The sequence below is a fragment of the Chiloscyllium punctatum genome, chromosome 6, assembly GCF_047496795.1.
Source record: "Chiloscyllium punctatum isolate Juve2018m chromosome 6, sChiPun1.3, whole genome shotgun sequence".
NCBI lineage: Eukaryota > Metazoa > Chordata > Chondrichthyes > Orectolobiformes > Hemiscylliidae > Chiloscyllium > Chiloscyllium punctatum.
Genome location: NC_092744.1, coordinates 84647053 through 84669339, shown reverse-complemented (window position 1 = coordinate 84669339; position 22287 = coordinate 84647053). Strand labels below are relative to the sequence as shown.

Sequence of the window (22287 nt, the reverse complement as noted above, 5' to 3'; positions counted from 1 at the left end):
AACATTAATGACCCTGAGCACCATCACTAAATAATGGGATCCCAGTCACATTAAATTCCAAGGTCCAAACCTTGATCGATGCTGAACTAGCAAACCTCAAGATAAATAAATGAAGAGATGCTATGACTGACAGCTTCCTAATCACTGTTCTCCTTGACAATATTGTCTTTAGGATAATGAGATACAGTCTACTAGACTACATGGGATTGAGGTACATAAGGTGGTAGTATTAACAATTCTGGAAAATGTGAAAATAGATAAATCCCCTGGGCTGGGTGGGATTTATCCTACGATTCTCTGGGAAGCCAGGGATGAGATTGCCGAGCCTTTGGCTTTGATCTTTATGTCGTCATTGTCTACAGGAATTGTACCAGAAAAGTGGAGGATAACAAGTATTGTTCCCTTGTTCAAGAATGGGAATAGAGGCAATCCTGGTAATTATAGATCAGTGAGCCTTACTTACTTCGGTTGTGGGTAAAGTATTGGAAAAGGTTATAAGAGTTGGGATTTATAATCATCTAGAGAGGAATACGTTCATTGGGGATAGTCAACATGGTTTCATGAAGGGTAGGTCTTGCTTCACAAACTGTATTGAGTTCTTTGAGAAGGTGACTAAACAGTTGGGTGAGGATAAAGCTGTTGATGTGGTGTATATGGATTTCAGTAAGGCATTTGATGAGGTTCTCTAGGGTAGGCTATTGCACAAAATACGGAGACATGGGATTGAGGGTGATTTAGCAGTTTGGATCAGAAATTGGCTAGCTGAAAGTCAACAGGTAGTGGTTGATGGGAAATGTTCATCCTGGAGTTCAGTTACTAGTGGTGTACTGCAAGGATCTGTCTTTGGTTCACTGTAGTTTGTCATAAGGATCTTGATGAGGGCATAGAAAGATGGGCAATAAATTTGCGGAAGACACTATGAGGCAAGGTTGAGGGACTTGAGGCTGTTTTCATTAGAGAGAAGGAGGTTGAGAGGTCATTTAATTGAGACATAAAAGATAATCAGAGGGATGGTTGGATGGACAGTGAGAGCATTTTTCCAAGGATGGTGATGGCTAGCACAATGAGGCATAGCTAAAGTTATGGGGTGATAGATATAGGACAGATGTCAGATGTAGTTTCTTTACAGAGTAGTAGGGGCGTGGAATGCACTTCCATACAACAGTTGTACACGTGTCAACTTTAAGGGCATTTGAATGGTCATTGGATAGGCATACAGACGACAATGTAGTGTAGGTTAGATGGGCTTCAGACTGGTTCCACAGGTCGGCGCAGCATCAAGGGCCAAAGGACCTGTTCTGCGCTGTAATATTCTATGTTCGAATACTTTTATTGGACTGCACATGTGTAGCTGTCTGGTGTTTCACTGTGTCTTGTTTTCACTCCCTCTGCCCAGCCTACTTTTCAAACAACCAACTGAGCAATGAATAAGTACTTTCTGAAATGAACCACTCAGCGATGAGTTGGAGCTGTATACACTTCAGGAGAGAGAGGGGTGGTGGAGAATGAAAAGAATTCAAAGGCTGCAGATGTACCCCAGCATCAACCACAGTTTCTGGAGTTATACCTTCCTCTCTGCATATAATCCATCATCTTAATTAACCTTCTAGCCTGCAATCATATCTTTATGCATTATGAAGTTCTAGCATTTTATTTTCCCAAAATATACCTATACCAGTGTGACTGTAAAAAGACCTGCTGGAAAAGCACAGCAGTTCAGGCAGCATCCGAGGAGCAGGAAAATCGACGTTTTGGGCAAAAGCCCTTCATCAGGAATACAGGCAGAGTGCCTGCATTCCTGAAGAAGGGCTTTTGCCCGAAACCTCTATTTTCCTGCTCTTCGAATGCTGCCTGAACTGCTGTGCTTTTCCAGCACCACTCTAATCTAAAATCTGGTTTCCAGCATCTGCAGTCATTGTTTTTAACCTGAAAAAAAGACCTGCCCTTACAGGTTCAAAAAACGTTACAGACAAGCTAACACTTGGATCCATTATTGAAAAGCTTTCCCTCCATCAATTAAAAGCAACCTGCTACAAGTCACTGATGGAACAGGCCACTGACAAACACAAACTTTTTACTGCCACATTAATAAGGAATCAATATGCCGATGCATGTGAAGATACCTCAAAACACAAGGTGCATTTGAACTTTGACCCAGAGGTGTATGTTTCACGTCTCCTGCCAATCTTAAAACAAAACTTTGAGAAGAAAGCAACATATAACAGCTGGGTCACATATTTGAGGACAAATGGAAAAGTAACAGTGTATCATCGAAAGAAACCCATCTTCACCAAACAGAGGCAAAACTGCTGCACTAAAACACACAACAGAATGCTGGACTGAAAAGGATCACAATATCATATTTTATTTTATTGCAAGCAAAACCCAAGATCCAGCAGCTGGTTCAAATAAACAATACTTACATGTTTTGCCTGTGGAATTCCATAATCTTTTCCTGCAATATTTTCTGGTTTGGCAACAGCGTGTTACTCTTGAGGTACTCCAGATCCTGAGTTTCATCATAATCTCCAATTTCAGCTAAAAAGCAAAAGGAGAAAGACATGTTTTAGTGATGTAGCAAATGATCAGATCTATAAGAAAACAATCAGTTATAAATAAAACAAATAATAAAGATGCTGGAAATGTGAAACAAAAAACAAACTGCAGAAGGAACTTAGCAGGTCTGGCAGCATCAATGGACAGAAAGCAAAGTTAACTTTAGGCGGCATGGTGGCTCAGTGGTTAGCACTGCTGCCTCACAGCACCAGGGACCCAGATTCAATTCCGGCCTTAGGTGACTGACTGTGTGAAGTTTACACATTCTCTCCGGGTCTGCGTGGGTTTCCATTGGTTACTCCAGTTTCCTCCCCCAATCCAAAGATGTGCAGGTCAGGCGAATTGGCCAATCTAAATTGCCCATAGTGTTAGGTGCATTAGTCAGAGGTAAATGTAGGGAAATGAGTCTGGGTGGGTTACTCTTCGGACGGCTGGTGTGGACTAGTTGGGCCGAAGGGCCTGTTTCCATGCTGTAGGGAATCTAATCTTAAAATTGAGAGAGTCTGGCGACTGTACTTTAAAATTATCAGGAGCTAGGAAAAAGGTGGTCTACACAAAGACATGGGGAATTGCTGAGAGTGGAGAAGGAATGTCTCAGTGGGAACAGTCCCTGAGGAAGGCTGACAAGGAAGGGCAGGGAATGCATGTCTGATGGTGTCCTGCTGGAAGTGCAGAAATGGTGGTTTTTAATTCTCTAAATGAGAATGCGTGTGTAGTGGAAAGTGAGTTCTGTTTTTAATCAAAATTACAGACAACAAAGTTTGCTTAAAGGAGTGTTATGCTGTTATTCAATAAGCTACTAGTGCTGTACACTAAAGGAGTACAGGATAAGGATGACGTGAGAGGGATATATCTATTCAACACTACAATATTGTGATTATAAACTTAACACAATTTATGATACTTAAATGGAGAAATAAAAAATACCACCACCATACTATTTCTGACCTTATTTGTTGAAGGTCCCATTATGTGCAACTCACAAAAGTATTCAGTATTGAATTAAGTAGGAATAAGCAATGGCAGAATTGGTTTGATTACTGGAGTCATTCTCCCACTATCTAACACAACCATTCCTTGTTCATTGACCTGACTGTCAAAGACCTAGTAATGTATAGCTCCTGTGCACTGACGTTTCAAGCACCATATAGAGTCATAGAATTGCACAGTATGGAAACAGATCCTATGATGTAGACCAGATATCCTAAATCAATCTAGCCCCATTTGCTAGCATTTGGGTTGATACCCCTCTAAACATTCCTATTCATATTACCAAATGCTGTGATTGTACCAGTCTTCACCACTGCCTCTGGCAACTCATGCCATACACATGTGTACATAATCATGGTTTTGGAAGGTGCTGTCTAAGGAGTCTTGGCAAATTTCTGCAGTGCATTTTGCAGAGGGTAACTGATGCTGAGTTTTGGTGGGGGAAGAGGGCACATGTTTGGGGATGTGGTGTCAATCAAGTGGGTTGCTTTGACCTGAATATTGTCAAGCTCCACACAGTCAGGCAAATGGAGAGTATTCTATCACACTCCTGACTTGTGCCTTGTGAATGGTGAACAGGCTGTGGGGAGTCAGGAGATGAGTTACAAAGAATTCCTAGCCTCTGATCTTTAATACCTCAATATCAATGCAATTATGTTTTTACGATTTTTAGCATTTCCTTCTTTTGGCCCTTTCAAAGCACTAACATGCCATTCTACCAAATTTTATCTCCTCCCTTCTGTAAAAAAATGACAGCAACTCTGAAGAGCTTTCCCAGAGTTTCAAACTTGCATTTAACATTCAAAAATTCTCCCTTGGTGATCTATAGGCTTCTCTACTGATGTCAACAAAAATTTCGTTACTGAAAACACTAATTCACAAACAAGCAGTAAATTGACAAGATTGTTGTGGTGAGCTATTACAAAATGGTACTTTAGAATGAGGTTCAAAGGGCTCATTAGCTACAATCAATGTGGGGTTTAGATACTAATCATTTCCAATTTGCACAGAAGACAATAGCAATGTCAGCAGGGAGCACACCTCCCTTGCATTAATGTGCTTCTATCGCATATACATTTCACTGATATGCTCTAGGTGGCAGTGTCTTGTTTAGCTTCAACACTCACACTGCAAAAGGTGAGAGACGAGGAGAGCAGATGTATTCTCACTACACATGATTTTGTTTTCTGTCAGGTCCCTCTTAATCTGCAGTGCAAACAGGTACCTAGAAAAGAAAAATGAACACATTACAGATATTTCTAAATCAACCTGTTCAGTTGTGTTGTGACAAACTATTGGAGCAGGTGGAACTCCAATGCCTAGATGTAGGGACAGTGTCACTGCACTGCAGGAGATATATCTATCAAATGGCTTCTCATGCAACTGGAATTCACCACAAAACAGGCATTTTTAAAAAGAAGTTCATGAAATATAGCAGATGCTCAATAGGTCCATTCCTTTACTGCCTGCGCTTAATTGACAGTGAGCAGACACCTTAAATCATGGCAATCCTTGCATGAACAATAGGTCTGTTTCCTTTGCAAATGCTGCCCACTTGCTTATTAAACCAGAGTCTCTGGTGGTTAGCACTGTTGCCTCACAACGCCAGGGTCCCAGGTTAGATTCCCACTTTGGGAAACTGTCTGTGTGGAGTTTGCACATTCTCCCAGTGTCTGCATGGGTTTCCTCCCACAATCCAAAGATGTGCAGGTCAGGTGAATTGGCCAAGCTAAATTGCCCATAGTGTTGGGTTCATTAGTCCAGGGGTAAATATAGGGTAGGGAACTGGGTCTGAGTGTGTTGCTCTTCAGAGGGTCGGTGTGGACTTGTTGGGCCAAAGGGCCTGTTTCCATACTGTAGGTAGACTAATCTAGTCGAACCTTACTATTTCTTTTAAAATGGCTTCTGAATGGCACACATTTCAAGTTAACCTCCGTTACCACAAAACCAAGATTCTGCACCAGTTATAGTAAGCTACTACATCGGCCATGATTCTTTTACATAAATAGCCAGATAGGGTAGTAGGAGCTACTTCACCAATATGATTTCTGCAACACCACAGTAAGGACAATGCAGAGAAGCTGAAAATAGGGCTATGTCACTTCTCATAGAATCAACTTGGGATCAATTGATTGGGAGGTTATCATTTAAATTAACAGCACATCATGCAAATGCTAGGCATTTGAAAAAGTTCTGTCTGAAAGCTTTTGTTTTCATTCCATAACTCTACAACTTAGTGATCCTCAAGAACCTGCCTTTTTCAGATAATGGAATAAAATTACGTCCAGTTTTCAGGTTGTGTTCTCTGCCCTCCTGATCTTTTACCAATGACATTTATCTGTAACCCCTAGCTATCCACCCACTCACCACAGAAGATACCTTGAATCCATTCACTTGATCAAAATCTATCCTAGAAACTCTATTAGGTCAACTCTTGATCTTGTCTGCTTTAAGGAGCACTGTTTTAACTTATCAAACCTCTTCTCACAACTGGAATCTCTCATCCCTGTTAACATCCAGGTAAACCCGTTCAATATACTTCCTGAAGGTTCATGTCCAGAACTAGCCACATTACTCCAGGTACAACCTAACCAGTGACTTCTAAAGTCCTATAACTATCAGCATCAGCAAATACTCACTAACGAGCATGATTGTCCATGTCAGAAATTCTGTGACACCCATCATGGGTTACGTGGATCCTTGCTTGGTTGATAAGCCCAATCCCGGAGCTGCACTTTCGAGCACACATTTGGCAGGTATTTCCAGGAGAGGGAATTAATCCTTGGCTTTGAGATCATTGGCATTCTTTTCCCTAGTTCCTTTTTTGTACTGCCTCTTGCTAACGGACATTCTCAAAGAATTGTACTTTCGTAATCAAATTTCCTCCACTCCCCCCTCTCTGACCAATCACCTCCATCACCACCCCTATTCACCTACTGTACTCTTTGCTACCTTCTCCTCAGCCTCCCCCCTCCCTGTCTCTATTCCTGATGAAGGGCTTTTGCCCGAAACATCAACTTCCCTGCTCCTTGGATGCTGCCTGACCTGCTGTGCTTTTCCAGCACCACTCTGATCTAACTTCCTGAGGTTGAGACTAATTCTTCGGTATGCTTCCGCGAAGGCATTAAGCAAGGCTTGAAGATTCTCATGAGAGAGCAGTAATTACATTGTCATCCACATACTGAAGTTCCATAAGAAAGGTCAGGTGTTATTTTCTTCTGGGATTTCAACCAAATGAAGTTAAAATGTTTTCTGTCCATTCTGTGGACAATGTCCAGATCACCAAGAAGCTTGTCCTTGACAACAACAAGAACAGTGAATATGAAATTGGAGGAAAAGGGGGATGATACACATCCCTGCTTGACCTCCAAGCTATCTGTCATATCATCATTGGGGAGGACCACCACTGACATCGTGTTGTGGAGGAGACGGAGAACGTTGATGAATTTAACTGGATAGCTGGTCTTTCACTAATAAAGTCCTAGAAGGATGTACATTTCTTTATCAGTCAGGTCTTTTTTTTTTAAGACAACTGTATCAATTTATCCTATCTTTGCATTGATACATTTTAAAAGTCTACAGTTTACAATCTTCTCATTTTAGTCCACTTAAATGCATCATCTGATACTTCTCTGGTTGGAACTCCATCTGACTTACCTTGCTCATTTCACCATCCTGAAATCTAAACTATCATCACAATCTTCGAACTTGCCAAGCGGCACATCATTTAAAAAGCTTCTCCTTACCCTAGATTTTGGGGCTCTCATAAAAAGAAAATCAAAAAGAGCAATAAACCCACAACTGAGCCTTGGGAACCTCCAGTACAAACCAACTTCCAGGTCTGAAAAGCATTTATCCATCACCCCTCTTTTCTGAAACTGAATTCCGTAGACATGACATCAGTTTCCCCTTAACACCACAGACTTCCCTCGAAGAGTCCCGAGGAGCAGTAAATTGCAGGTGTGCATGCATGAATGGAACAAGACCAGCTGCCAAGTGTATAAAGAGATAAATATGGATTCAATAAAAAGCTACATGCTAAAAGCAACATTAATCAGAGTGGGATTTGTCTATTTTGATTGTCTCACCAGCTGCACTGAGTCACGCTGAACAAAAATCAAACCTGGGTGTCTGCTTTTGTAACTAGATTGCAAATAAAGAAAAGAATGAGCAAAGCAATCTGATTTAAATGCTCATCACTGCCAGCCTTCGATGATATTATTGGAGATGGTCAAAAATCACAAGACACCAGGTCATATTCCAGCAGGTTTATTTGAAAACACTACCTTTCAGAGCACTGCCCCTTCATCACGTGTTAGTGAGAGGGGAAGACCTTAGGCACAGAACTTATAAGGAAAAGATCAAAGGGTCACACAACTCATGCAAATAAATTGAATAGACATAAAATGGCTCTTAAATCTTTAATCGGTTAGAGCGGAGGTGCAGGTTTCGTTTGATTAATATGCAAATTCCAGAATTTCTTTCAAGTCTCTGCCCTGAGACAACCTGAGATAACTTAATTCGTTCGCATGAGTTGTATGACCCTTTGATCTTTTCCTCATAAATTTTGTGTCTAAGGTCTTTTTCTCTCACTAACACCTGATGAAGGGGAAGCGCTCCAAAAACTAGTGTGTTCAAATAAACCCATTGGACTATACTCTGGTGTCGTGTGATTTTTGACTTTGGCCAACCCAGTCCAACACCAGCACCTCCACATCAATACTGCGAAGACAGTGGGGGGGGGGACTTCTGAAGAAAAAACTATAATGAGAACATAACAACTTTACTTGGACCCTGAAATAAGACAAGCAGGTACCTGCATCACAAAGTACTGTAGAAATCACCAATTTGAATAGGTCAGGTGCTACTCATTACCTTGTGTACTCCTCCTGCAGTTGGCCAGGATCAGGGGGGAAAAATTTGACTGAAAGCCTGAACACTGTGTTCTTTGGTCCTGCAAAGAATCAGACAGTCAAAAACAGAGGTTTAAATTTCCCTTCAAATGAAGGCATTCTTTTTAATAAAGGCAGGGCCATAACGAGAACCTACATTCAGTTCAAGTTGACTGCATTAAATGCCCATGATTCCATGAAATACAAATCTATTTCCATCTAACATGTTGCTAATTTATCACTTTAAATCTCAACTACACTGTAAAGAGCATTTAGTCCCAGTTTACCCCAACATTAATGTTGTAATGATTGTTTATATCCTTGGTAAAGAAAGGGTTGGCGGTTTCATGAAAGCTTTCACACACATGTATGCACGTGCACACACATCCCCACACAATAATTGGTTACATTTGTATCTAAGAAAAAGGGTGCCTATGTAAGATGTAGGCAGGATTAGATTTAATAGTGAAGCCCTACAATGTTAAACAACCTGCTGCATTATTAACGTCTCAGACCATATTTGATAAAAGGAAACTTCAATGAGACAGTGGACTTACTTGTAACAAATATCTCAGATTAAACTGATGGTACCATAAGATTTTAACCATTCTTCAAAGACAACTTGGTTGGATTTGCCTGGACCCTGTTCTTTTAAAGATTAAAAATGGAACTTTAAATATTAGATTGATAAATTATCTTCAGGGGATTATCAGAATCCATTGTTTGTTTTCCCAGATTGCAGGACAAGGTCAGAGAAAGATATGCAGTTTAGTTTCACTCAGATACATGATTCAGATTGGAAAGCCAAAATAATCCAGAATAAAAAAGTATCCATAACAAAAAAGAAAGGGACAAAACATCCCTATGTCTCATTTCATTTCACACAAGAATAATCAACTACCCAGAAACAAAATGGAAGAACACACTTATGCTCTCTGATCTAACATGGGACAGCTCAAAACTCAAGCAATTTTCTAAACAGAATCCATCTGGTACCTTGAATTCAGTGGTAAGAATCAGGGATCGTTCTTGAACTGCAGCTGGGGCAGTACCCACCCTTGGATTTAAAAGATACTCTTCAAAACGCTAGAATGGATATCGCCCACACTGCAAGAGCTGATCAGGGGAGTCAGGTCACTGGGAGCACTTATGAACAGATCCCATGTCACTGTGAACACACTAAGCGGAATTATTTTGCGTATTTGCATATTTCTGCACACACTAAGATATTTTTGTGCTGGAGAATAAAACTCTGCCTAATTTGGGCATTCACAATCAGTATCAAGCATCAGGTGACGAGCAGAATGCAGGTCCCTTCTACTTTCCCTCAATATGCCTCAGCTGTAATGTCAGAACACTTCGAATTAGTCCAGCGAGAGATTTCCTCCATTCCCCACATGCACCATCTTGAGGTTTCAATCACGTTGCTCCTAATTGGTCACCATCATTTGACAAATTAATGCCGTCGATCAAGGCCATGAGGAACTGCTTAAAGCTCCTTTATGTAGGACCCGGCTGAACAAACGTCACTCTCATTCGAACACTGGGTATTTTCACTAGCTGCACAAAAACTGGTCGGTCGTAAAAGGATCAGTGATTTCTCTCCCACCAGTACAGCCAGAAAGGTCATTGGGGATCCAGCAATACAAGCCTGTTGAAAGGTGTAAGTGAAGAGAATGTGGACTGAAAATAATTTTAAGCCCAATTACAAGGACTAATGAGCTACAGTCAGTGTACTGACCCATTAGAAAGCAACTGTTTCCAATCTGGTGCAAAAATAGCAAAACTTGATTACACTTTCTAGCAGCTCAGTAAAATTATTGCTGACAGGTGCTGAGAAATGCCCACAATATCAGAATCCAGTAGTATCATTATAAAATGCAGAAGTGATTTCAGATTCACTGTTGAAACTGGTAATGGAGAATCCACGTTGAGGTGACGAACTGGAACAATCACTCTAGCAGATTTATATAGCAATACACACCAAATATATCTGTAACCACCTTTTCAATTCAGTAGGTTAGAGTGTATTTCTATTTTTCAGGGGTGATTAATTCCTCGTTGCTATAGATTGAAATTTTGTACAGTTTGCTCAATCATTGCTCAGATGTCACCAGAAGGAAAGTCTGAATGCTTCGATTTCTTTTAGGAGATTTTTTACTTTTTTTCTTCCACCCTCATGCATCCTGAAGCTGCAAGTGAGTTAGCAAACAGGTCACAAGGTCCCACTCTTCAACATGTCCTTCAGTCAGCATACAAAATACTAAATCCCTGAATGCAGGGATTCGTGAGACCACCACAGGACTGATCCTGACTACTTCTTTGACCAATTCGGTGGTCAGGTTCCAAACAATTGCACTGAATAAAGCAGATTCGAAACACAACACAGTTGTGTGAATCCCACAGTATTTCACTCTTGACCCTTTTACAGATGCACTGTCTGCATTTCTCCCTTTCCTAGGAAGGCAGACCACACAATGTTGGGAGAAACTGAACTGGTGGCGGTCAGAAATAAGAAGCAGGGATGTGTGCACTGCAGGCTGGACAGTGACTAGTCACTAGGTTCAAATTAGGGTAATTTCACCTTCATTAGCTGAAATATATTTTCCTCATCAGCACTGCCATTCAAGTCAGAATACAGAATGCATGAGCAAAGTCAAAATGCACAGGGCAACAGTTTTGGGAAGAAGGGGTGAGGGAAGATGCAAAACAAAATCAAAGACAATTACACTTACTTCGCACTTGTTTCACAATAAGTTTTGCAGGTTCAAGCCAAATCTAAATGAAAAGAAAACATGGAACAAACCAAAAATGAATTAAAAATAAAAAAGAATAATGAAAATGAAATGACAATTCAGCAACATTCATAAGCTCTTTCTTGCACAGATCTGGGGGCTGCCGTGATCTCATGTAACTCCGAAATCTTCACAACGTGCAACCTCTATCACCTACAAGGACAATGTTCGGACAAACTTCAAGTTCCTTCTTTCTCCATCCTGGCTGAGAAATATATTGCCCTGCCTTCACAAGAGCGTAAGAAAAAGGTGCAAGCTATTCAGTCCTCTCATTCTCCTCCATCAATGAGGCTGTGCTGGTTCTCTACTTCAACGTCATTTTCCTGCACCAGCCCATTGAGCTATCACAGACATTCAGGGTGGTTTTCTAAAGGACAGGAAGGAAAGAGTGATGGGCCAATCTTGTTAGTACATGGTGGAATAAGGACAACAGGAAGAGACGATCTTCGTTCAGATGAAGCAGAATCCATACGGGTGGAGGTAAGAAATAGCAAGAGCAAGATGACACTTGTAGGTTTAGTCTATAAGCCCTCCTAGCAGTAGCTATACCATACAGCAGAATAAATTAGGAGGTAACAAAGGTATGTTTAAAAAAAAAGGCTGAAAATCAATCATGGGTGACTTTACACAATGCAATATTTTTTAGTGTACCTTGGTACATGTGACTAATGAATCAAATCAGCCGAGGTAGGCAAGAGGAAAAATTCTCAGCATTTATTCAGGACAGTTTCTACAAACAGTATGTTGTAGATCCAACAGCAAATGTGTGACCCACAGAACATAATGTGTAATGAGGCAGGATTACTAAATGGTCTCAGGGTAAAATATCCCTTTGGGAACAGTGACAATAGTATGGTAGAATTTGGTATTCAGTTTGAGGGGGAGAAACTTGGGTCATGAGCAAATGTGCTAAACTTCAGTCAGGGTATTTACACAGGAAGGAGGGCTTGGCTGAAAGGAGTTGACTGGGAAAAGGGTTTAATAGCAAAGGCAGATTGAAGGAAGAGGTAGATGTTAGAGAAAATAGATCGTAGCTCATACAAAGATATACCCCACTGAGAAAGAATTAAAATTCTTTGAGGTGGTACAAAGCAGAACAGATAAATAGGAGCCAGTGAATATGAATTCCAAAAGGTGTTTGGTAAGGTAAGGTATCTCTCATAAGACTACTTACTAAGATAAGAACCCCATGATGTTGGAGGTTATATTTTCGCATAAAGATGACTAGCTAACTGATAGAAGATAGAGTTGGAATAAAGGGGCATTTTCAGGCAGGTAAACTGAGACTAGGGAGGTGCCACAAGGATCATGCTGAGGCCACAATATACATTAATAACTTCACTGACAGGAGTGAATGTACTAATCACCAATTTTGTGCTTTACACAAAACTGGTGACGAAAGCAATATGTTGATGAAAACACAACCTGTAGTCACAGATACAGACAGATTGAATGAGTGAGCAAAAACTTGGCAGATGGAATATAATAGAAAAATATGAAGCTTACACACTTCAGCAGGAAAAAAAAAAATCAAGGAGCTGAATATTATTTGAATGGAGAAAGGGGAAAGCTGCGGAGGGACCTGGAAAGTTAGCTGGTATTGTAGACAATGTAGATGATGGTATAAAATTACAAAAGGATATTTATAAAGTAGGTTAATGGGCAAAGGAATGGCAGGTGGAATACAATATAAGCAAGTGCAAGGTTATCCATCTTGGACCAAAAGGATAGATGCCATAAAATTACATACAACAGATGTCCAAAGAAACGTGGGGTTTCAGGTGCCCAGTTCTTTAAAATGCCACATTCAGGCAGAAAATAATCAAGTCAGCTGAAGGAATGCTGAGGAATATCTTGAGGACTGGTGAATCAGGATGCTGAAGTTATGCTGCAGTTATTCAAAACTCTGGTCAGACCACACTGGGAGTACTGGAGTACATATCTGGGCACCACACCTTAGGAAGGACATATTAGCCTGGGACAGAATACAAAGCAGGTTTACAAGTAATGCACCTAAACTTCAGAAGTAATCCAAGACGGAGGACGGGAAAAATTTCTGGTTGTACGAGCTGCTCCTTTTTTTTTGAGGTATTTTAGGTGTTGGAGGTGATTTCCTCAAATTCCAGGAGCAGCAATTCCTGTTTTATTTGCTGTTGCATTGTTTTGGAGCTTTGGAAAAAAAAAAGTCAAAACAACAGCAGTTTAAAAGGGAGAAGAGCAGACAAAGGAAGCACATGGTGAGAACAGTGCAGGAGAGAGACAGAGAGAGAGAGAGAGAGAGAGAGAGAGAGAGAGAGAGAGAGAGAGAGAGAGAGAACCTTTGCTGTTTTTGAATTCATGTCTCGCTGGACATCGGAGTGCATCTGGGAAAATTAACAAACAGTGAAATTCACAACTAATCTTGGAGGAACTGTTGGGAGAGGTTCACAGCACAGAATCAGATAAGTTAATTGTTGTTTTACGTCTGTCCAAGAGAAAGGCTGCAGTAGTGAGTACAGTGGATTCTTTCTTGATTATATGCTCTTGGAGATAGTCTCTTGATTAAACTTAAAATATAAGCCATAGCTATTAATTTAACCTGGGGCAGTGTTTGTAGAGGAATAAGACGGTGTTAATTTCTGGGTCTGTAGATTGTGAAGGAGCAAAAATGGCCTTTGTAGTGATATGTACTTCTTGTCAGATGTGGGAGTTTAAAGAGAGTTTAAGGGTTACTGCGGATTATATCTGCCGTAAATGCTGCTGGATGCAAATCTTATCAGATCGAGTGGATCGGTTGGAGAGACAGATAGAAGTGATGAGGAATTTGCAACAGCAACAGTATGTGATGGGTGGCAGTTATAGGAAGGGGGGGAAAGTCTCAGATACAGTCACATAGATGGGTTAACTCTAGGAAGGGTAAGAGAGGTAGGCAGCTAGTGCAGGAGTCTTTTGTGGATATACCTATTTCAAACAGGTATGCTGTTTTGGAAAATGGAGGGGGTGATGGATTCTCAGGGGAACGTAGCAAGAACAGCCAAGTTTCTGGTATTGAGACTGGCTCTAATGTAATGAGGGGTATGTCGGCTTCCAAAAGATCAATTGTGTTAGGGGATTCTGTAATCAGAGGTACAGACAGACATTTCTGTGGCCAGCAGAGAAAAAGCAGAATGGTGTGTTGTTTCCCTGGTGCCAGGATCAAGGATGTTTCAGAGAGGGTGCAGAATGTTCTCACGGGGGAGAGGGGCCAGCAGGAGGTCATTGTCCACATTGGAACCAACGACATAGGAAGGGAAAAGATTGAGATTCTGAAGAGAGATTACAGAGAGTTAGGCAGAAATTTAAAAAGGAGGTCCTCAAGAGTAGTAATATCTGGATTACTCCCAGTGCTACGAGCTAGTGAGGGCACGAACAGGAGGATAGAGCAGATGAATGCATGGCTGAGGAGCTGGTTTCACATTTTTGGATCATTGCAATCTCTTTTGGGGTAGAAGAGACCTGTATAAGGAGGACGGATTGCACCTAAATTGGAAGGGGACTAATATACTGGCAGGGAAATTTGCTAGAACTGCTTGGGAGGATTTAAACTAGTAAGGTGGGGGGTGGGACCCAGGAAGATAGTGAGGAAAGAGATCAATCTGAGACGGGTACAGCTGAGAACAGAAGTGAGTCAAACAGCCAGGGCAGGCAAGGACAAGGTAGGACTAATAAATTAAACTGCTTTTATTTCAATGCAAGGGGCCTAACAGGGAAGGCAGATGAACTCAGGGCATGGTTAGGAACATGGGACTAGAATATCATAGCAATTACGGAAACACGGGTCAGGGATGGGCAGGACTGGCAGCTTAATGTTCCAGGATACAAATGCTACAGGAAGGATAGAAAGGGAGGCAAAAGAGGAGAGGGAGTGGCATTTTTGATAAGGGATAGCATTACAGCTGTGCTGAGGGAGGATATTCCCGGAAATAAATCCAGGGTGGAACTGAGAAATAAGAAAGGGATGATCACCTTATTGGGATTGTATTATAGACCCCCTAATAGTCAGAGGGAAATTGAGAAATAAACTTGTAAGGAGATCTCAGCTAAGAATAATAGGGTAGTTATGGTCGGGAATTTTAACTTTCCAAACATCGACTGGGACTGAAAATGTGTTGCTGGAAAAGCGCAGGTCAGGCAGCATCCAAGGAGCAGGAGAATCGACGTTTTGGGCATGAGCCCTTCAGGAATGGGGAAAGTGCGTCCAGCAGGCTAGGATAAAAGGTAGGGAGGAGGGACTTGGGGGAGGGGCGTTGGAAATGCGATAGGTGGAAGGAGGTCAAGTTGAGGGTGATAGGCCGGAGTGGTGGTGGGTGCGGAGAGGTCAGGAAGAAGATTACAGGTTAGGAAGGCAGTGCTGAGTTCAAGGGTTGGGACTGAGACAAGGTGAGGGGAGGGGAAATAGGAAACTGGAGAAATCTGAGTTCATCCCTTGTGATTGGAGGGTTCCTAGGCGGAAGATGAAGCGCTCTTCCTCCAGCCATCGTGTTGCTATGGTCTGGCGATGGAGGCGGCCAAGGACCTGCATGTCCTTGGTGGAGTGGGAGGGGCAGTTGAAGTGTTGAGCCACAGGGAGTAGGTCAGGCAGCATCCATGGAGCAGGAGAATCGACGTTTCGGGCATGAGCTCTTCTTCAGGAATGAGGACAGTGTGTCCAGCAGGCTAAGATAAAAGGTAGGGGACTGGGACTGCCATAGTGTTAAAGGTTTAGATGGAGAGGAATTTCTTAAGTGTTTACAAGACAATTTCCTGATTCAGTATGTGGATGTACCTACTGGAGAAGGTGCAAAACTTGACCTACTCTTGGGAAATAAGACAGGACAGGTGACTGAGGTGTCAGTGGGGGAGCACTTTGGGGCCAGCGACCATAATTCTATTAGTTTTAAAATAATGATGGAAAAGGACAGACCAGATCTAAAAGTTGAAGTTCTAATTTGGAGAAAGGCCAATTTTGACTGTATTAGGCAAGAACTTTCGAAAGCTGACTGGAGACAGATATTCGCAGGTAAAGGGACTGCTGGAAAGTGGGAAGCCTTCAGAAATGAGAACAAGAATCCAGAGAAGGTATATTCCTATCAGGGTGAAAGGGAAGGCTGGTAGGTATAAGGAATGCTGGATGACTAAAGAAATTGAGGGTTAGTTAAGAAAAAGAAGGAAGCATATGTCAGGTATAGACAGGATAGATCAAGTGAATCCTTAGAAGAGTATAAAGGAATAGGAGTATACTTAAGACCGAAATCAGGAGGGCAAAACGGGGACATGAGATAGTTTTGGCAAATAGAATTAAGGAGAATCCAAAGCATTTTTACAAATATATTAAGGACAAAGGGTAACTAGGGAGAGAATAGGGCCCCTCAAAGATCAGCAAGGCAGCCTTTGTGTGGAGCCACAGAAAATAGGGGAGATACTAAATTAATATTTTGCATCAGTATTTACTGTGGAAAAGAATATGGAAGATATAGACTGTAGGGAAATAGATGGTGACATCTTGCAAAATGTGCAGATAACAGAGGAGGAAGTGCTGAATGTCTTGAAATGGTTAAAAGTGGATAAATCCCCAGGAGCTGATCAGGTGTACTCGAGGACTCTGTGGGAAGCTAGAGAAGTGATTGCTGGGCCTCTTACTGAGATACTTGTATCATCGATAGTCACAGGTAAGCTGCCAGAAGACTGGAGGTTGGCAAACGTGGTGCCACTGTTTAAAAAAGGCGCTAAAGACAAGCCAGGGAGCTATAGACCGGTGAGCCTGACCTGGGTGGTGGGCAAGTTATTGGAGGGAATCCTGAGGGACAGGATGTACATGTATTTGGAAAGGCAAGGAATGATTAGGGATAGTCAACATGGCTTTGTGCATGGGAAATCATGTCTCACAAACTTGATTGAGTTTTTTGAAGAAGTAACAAAGAAGATTGATGAGGGCAGAGCAGTAGAAGTGATCTATATGGACTTCAGTAAGGCATTCAACAAGGTTCCCCATGGGAGACTGATTAGCAAGGTTAGATCACATGGAATACAGGGAAAACTAGCCATTTGGATACAGAACTGGCTCAAAGGTAGAAGACAGAGGGTGGTGGTGGAGGGTTGTTTTTCAGACTGGAGGCCTGTGACCAGTGGAGTGCCACAAAGATCGGTGCTGGGCCCTCTACTTTTTGTCATTTGCATAAATTATTTGGATGCGAGCATAAGAGATACAGTTAGTAAGTTTGCAGATGATACCAAAATTGGAGGTGTAGTGGGCAGTGAAGAGGGTTACCTCAGATTACAACAGGATCTGGACCAGATGGGCCAATGGGCTGACAAGTGGCAGATGGAGTTTAATTCAGATAAATGAGAGGTGCTGCATTTTCGGAAAGCAAACCTTAGCAGGACTTATCCACTTAATGGTAAGGTCCTAGGGAGTGTTGCTGAACAAAGAGACCTTGGAGTGCAGGGTCATAGCTCCTTGAAAGTGGAGTCGCAGGTAGATAGGATAGTGAAGACGACATTTGGTATGCTTTCCGTTATTGGTCAGAGTATTGAGCACAGGAGGTGGGAGGTCATGTTGTGGCCATACAGGACATTGGTTAGGCCACTGTTGGAATATTGCATGCAATTCTGGTCTCCTTCCTATCAGAAAGATGTTGTGAAACTTGAAAGGGTTCAGAAAAGATTGACAAGCATGTTGCCAGGGTTGGAGGATGTGAGCTGTAGGGAGAGGCTGAACAGGCTGGGGCTGTTTTCCCTGGAGCATCAGAGGCTGAGGGGTGACCTTATAGAGGTTTACAAAGTTATGAGGGGCATGGATAGGACAAATAGACAAAGTCTTTTCCCTGGGGTCAGAGAGTTCAGAACCAGGGGGCATGGGTTTAGGGTGAGAGGGGAAAGATATAAAAGAGACCTAAGGGGCAACTTTTTCACGCAGAGGGTGTACGTGTATGGAGTGAGCTGCCAGAGGATGTGGTGGAGGCGGGTACAATTGCAACATTTAAGAGGCATTTGGATGGGTATATGAACAGAAAGGGTTTGGAGGGATATGGGCCAGGTGCTGGCAGGTGGGACTAGATTGGGTTGAGATATCTGGTCAGCATGGATGGGTTAGACCGAAGGGTCTGTTTCCATGCTGTACATCTCTATGACTCTAAGTTAGTAGGACAGATTATACAAATTAGGCCAGTTTTCTCTGGAATTTAGTAGGCTAAGGGACAATTTGATCAAAATTTTCAAGATATTAACAGGAAAAGATAGGGTAGATAAACTATTTTCACTGGTTTGGGATTCTAGAACAAAGGGGTATAATCTAAAACTGAGGGCTACACCATTCAAGAAAAAATTAGGAAGAACTTCTACACACAAAGGATAGTAGAGGTCTTGAACACTCTTCCACAAATGGCAGTTTAAGCATCTGACTTTTTTTTGTTTCGCAAAAGTATTAGATGGAGTTAGTTTGGCCACAGATCAGCAATGATCTCACTAAATGGCAGAACAGGTTCGAGGGACTAACATCTGTACCGATGAGTCGTTGTGCGTAAATTACAGAATGCTAGCATCCAAGCTCAGTGGTTAACAGGCAAGACAAATGTAATGTTAGCCTTTGCTTCAAAGGGAATGGAGTACAAAAATAGGGAGGTTTTGCTAAAACCATACAAGGCAGACCATAGCTGGAATGTGGTGAACAGCTTTGGTTCGCTTATCTAAGGGATGATATACTGGCAATGGAACTAGCCCAAAGCTGGTTCACTGGGTTGACCCTGGGTGTGGGAGGACTATCTTATGAGGAGGGATCATGTAGTTTGAACTTGCACTCCATGCAGATTAGTAGATTTGAGGCAGACCCTTATTGAAACATACAAGATTCTTAGGGGTTAGATGTGGAGAGGTTGTTTTCCATTTTGGAAGTGTCTCGAACCAGTGAGATCACTTCAGAGTAAGGGTCACCTCGGTAAGACAGATGAGCAGGAATTTCTTCTCAGACTATAGTCAACCTATGGAATTCTTTACCACAGAAGGTTGTAAAACTGGGTCACATTTATTCAAATCAGAATTCTGAAGAAGAAGAAATCAAGGGTTATCGGGAAAAGGCAAGAAATTGGAGTGGAGGATTATCAAATCAGTTATGACCTCATTGAATGGTGGGATAGATGCAAAGGGCCAAATTGCCTGCTTCCGCTCCTTCATGTCTTTATTTAAAATTCCAAAGATCCATCGTCCACAGCAAAGAAATCTGCCCTTACCACAGTGCTCAACAGCATGCCCCTTATTCCAAGGCTTTGTTTCACCCCTACAACCCTGGTTCTCGACCCCCAATCAGGAGAAATATCCTTCCTGCATCTCCCCTGTTGTTTCCTCTAAGAATGTTGTATGTTTGAATGCGATCAACACTCATTCTTGTAAACTTCAGGGAATATAGGTCCAGTCTACTTAACCTTCAATCCCCTCTGTTTCCTTGAAAGATTACATTAGAGGTCCAGTATAATACTTAAAAATGTGCACTACATTCACAGGTTTAGGATTTGTAGATTCAGTCAATTGTGAATACAAAAATTGGTAAGAGTTGCAATCAGCACTTTTGTTGTTTGTTTATATTCCAAGCAAAATGACTTATTGCGCACTATTAGAAATGAATCTTAAAAATGTGTTCAGTATGTTTTTCTATAATTAGCTAAAGACGTTAAGATCCCTTCCTTGGTCACCACAACCCCTTCTCAGCAAACAGCTGTGAAAATACTCAAGCTTCCCAAGAAACCCCTCACCCTTCCCCCTTCTTGGCTTCCAGCAGTCACTTTTTCCACATAGTCTGAATTTTCTTTTTAAAAACAGGCAGTTATAATTGCTCTAGCCTATTTTTCCAGGAGAGGCAGTTTTCTTTTTACGGAGCTGCATTTAGCACTAGTCAAATCTGTTTGTATGGAAACACCCAAATGTTAACCTGGGCATCAAACATTATGAAATTTTCACTGCATCCCATTTTGACGAGCTGCTCTGAGTAGAACAATTCAATTTCCTGCACTTAAAATGCAAAAATCCATTGCAAAACAGTAGTCAGAACACTTCCCCAACAACTTTTGACAAATTTGATATCAAAACTAACAACTTGACGAACCAGTGCATTCTCTAGAGTCTCTGAAGCAGATTGCCAATTCGCGCTCCAGCAGAAGCTGATCCAACATGGTGGACACCTTTTCACTTTGTCTGGACTGAGCACCCCCTTCAAAAATCAGCACATCCAGACCAATGATGCATGAAATGAATTTGAGCCCACCGATGAAAAGAGTGTCCTGAGAGTGCAACATATAGATATTTCCCAGGCTGCTCCTGTGAGGTAACATATTTCGATAAAAGATGCAGTGTGGGAACAATGAGCAGGTGACAGCACGGGAGATGAGGGAACAGCTGAGATATTACAATTAGATGGGCCATGAAATTTAACGTAGTTTGAGAGGCTAGTAGGAGCACAAGAGCAATGAGCTCAAAGATGGACTCAGCCAGAGAATGGACCCATGGAACAGTGAGAAGCACAAAGGTGTAGGGAAATTGGAAAAGGGGCATGCTGTATAGGTCATCTAAAGTTGGAGGGTGGAATGTGATGAGGCAGAGACCTTGCCCTCACTTCCCAGCAAGTTACATAAAAAAACAAGTCAGCTTGGTTGCAAAAAGCTGCATTATTTAAAAAACAACTAACATCTGCAATTAAAGCAAGTCAATTCTCCATAGGAATTGTTTTCAGTGGAACTCCAACAGCACAAATATCACAATGTTATAAGTTTAGTTTCCGTTGATCAGTACAGTCAGAGACATACAGCATCGAGGCAGACTCTTTGGACCAACTCGCCCATGCCAACCAGATATCCCAACCTAATCTAGTCCCATTTACCAGCATTTGGCCCAAATCCCTCCCAACCCCTCCCACTCATACACCCATCTAGATACCCTCCAAATGCTGCAACTGCACTAGCCCCATCACCTCCCCCAGCAGCCCACGTCCTGTGCGAAAAAGGTCCCACTCCTCTCCCCGGTCTCTCCTCCCCATCTGTCTGAAGTGAGTAGCATTCCAATCACACCTATATACAATTTAGGTACAAGAGAAGGCCACTTGGTCCTTCCAGCCTGCTCTCCCATTTAACGAGATCACAGTTATCAAGTCATACAGCACAGAAGCAGACCATTCGGTCCGACTCGTCCATGCTGACCAGATTTCCCAAACTAAACTGGTTCCATTCACCTACATTGGGCTGATATCCCTCTAAACCTTTCCTATTCACAAAGTCTGTCCAAATTTCTTTTAAAATGTTGTAATTGTACTGCATCTACTACTTCCTCCAGAAATTCATTCCATATATGCCCTTCCTGAGAGCTACTTCCATGATTGGAAGGCACTCCTCTTCAAGTATGTTCAAAAATTGTCACTTTTTTTTAAAAACAAGCGTATATCAAACTTACCTTTTCACACATCACACATTCAGTAAATGGTTAATCAATTGTGACCTCAAATCCAAATTCTGCCTACCTCTAATAGTTTTTCATCCCTTTGCTTTCCCCACCTTCCCATACAAACGGCTCAAAAACTTTCTACCAGTTTTTCAGGAAGAGAACTCCAAAGACCCTAACCGTCTGAGAGAATTTTAAAAATTCTCATGTTCTAAATGGGAAACCCCTTAATAGTGATCCCTACTTCTACAATCTCCCACCAGATGAAACATCCACTCCACACACATCCTGTAAAGATCCCTCAACATTTTATATGTTTCAATAAAGTTACATAAAGACTCCAGCAGTTATAAGCCTAGCCTAACCTTTCCTTGCAAAGTATCTGAAATGATTTGGGATACAAGTCCAAACCGCTCACAAACCATTTACATCCTTCTTTAAATGAGGTGGTCAATATTGTACATAGTACTTCAGATGGGATCTCAGCAGTGCCCGCAAAGCTGAAGCTGAACATTCTATTAGCTTCCCTAATTAATTGTTGTATCAGCACACTAGGTTTTTTACGATTCATCAACTAGGACGCCTGGACCCGCTTTATCTCAGAGCTCTTCATGCTCTCACAGGTTAGATAATGCACT

General features: G+C 41.8%; 1 protein-coding gene across 7 annotated transcripts in view; it reads right to left on the bottom strand.

Annotated features, from left to right (window-relative positions):
* Window positions 1-22287, bottom strand: part of farp2 (FERM, RhoGEF and pleckstrin domain protein 2) — a 178206-nt gene that overhangs the window by 93455 nt on the left and 62464 nt on the right. For 5 of the 7 annotated variants that reach the window (XM_072573162.1, XM_072573165.1, XM_072573164.1 and 2 more), the window contains exons 4-7: window positions 11174-11216; window positions 8422-8500; window positions 4674-4771; window positions 2424-2538 (exon numbers count right to left, since the gene is read on the bottom strand). In XM_072573162.1, coding sequence (XP_072429263.1) covers window positions 2424-2538; window positions 4674-4771; window positions 8422-8500; window positions 11174-11216 — 335 coding nt within the window. The remainder of the gene's footprint in view (window positions 1-2423; window positions 2539-4673; window positions 4772-8421; window positions 8501-11173; window positions 11217-22287) is intronic. The other 2 variants (XM_072573168.1, XM_072573167.1) reach the window with 2 other exon arrangements.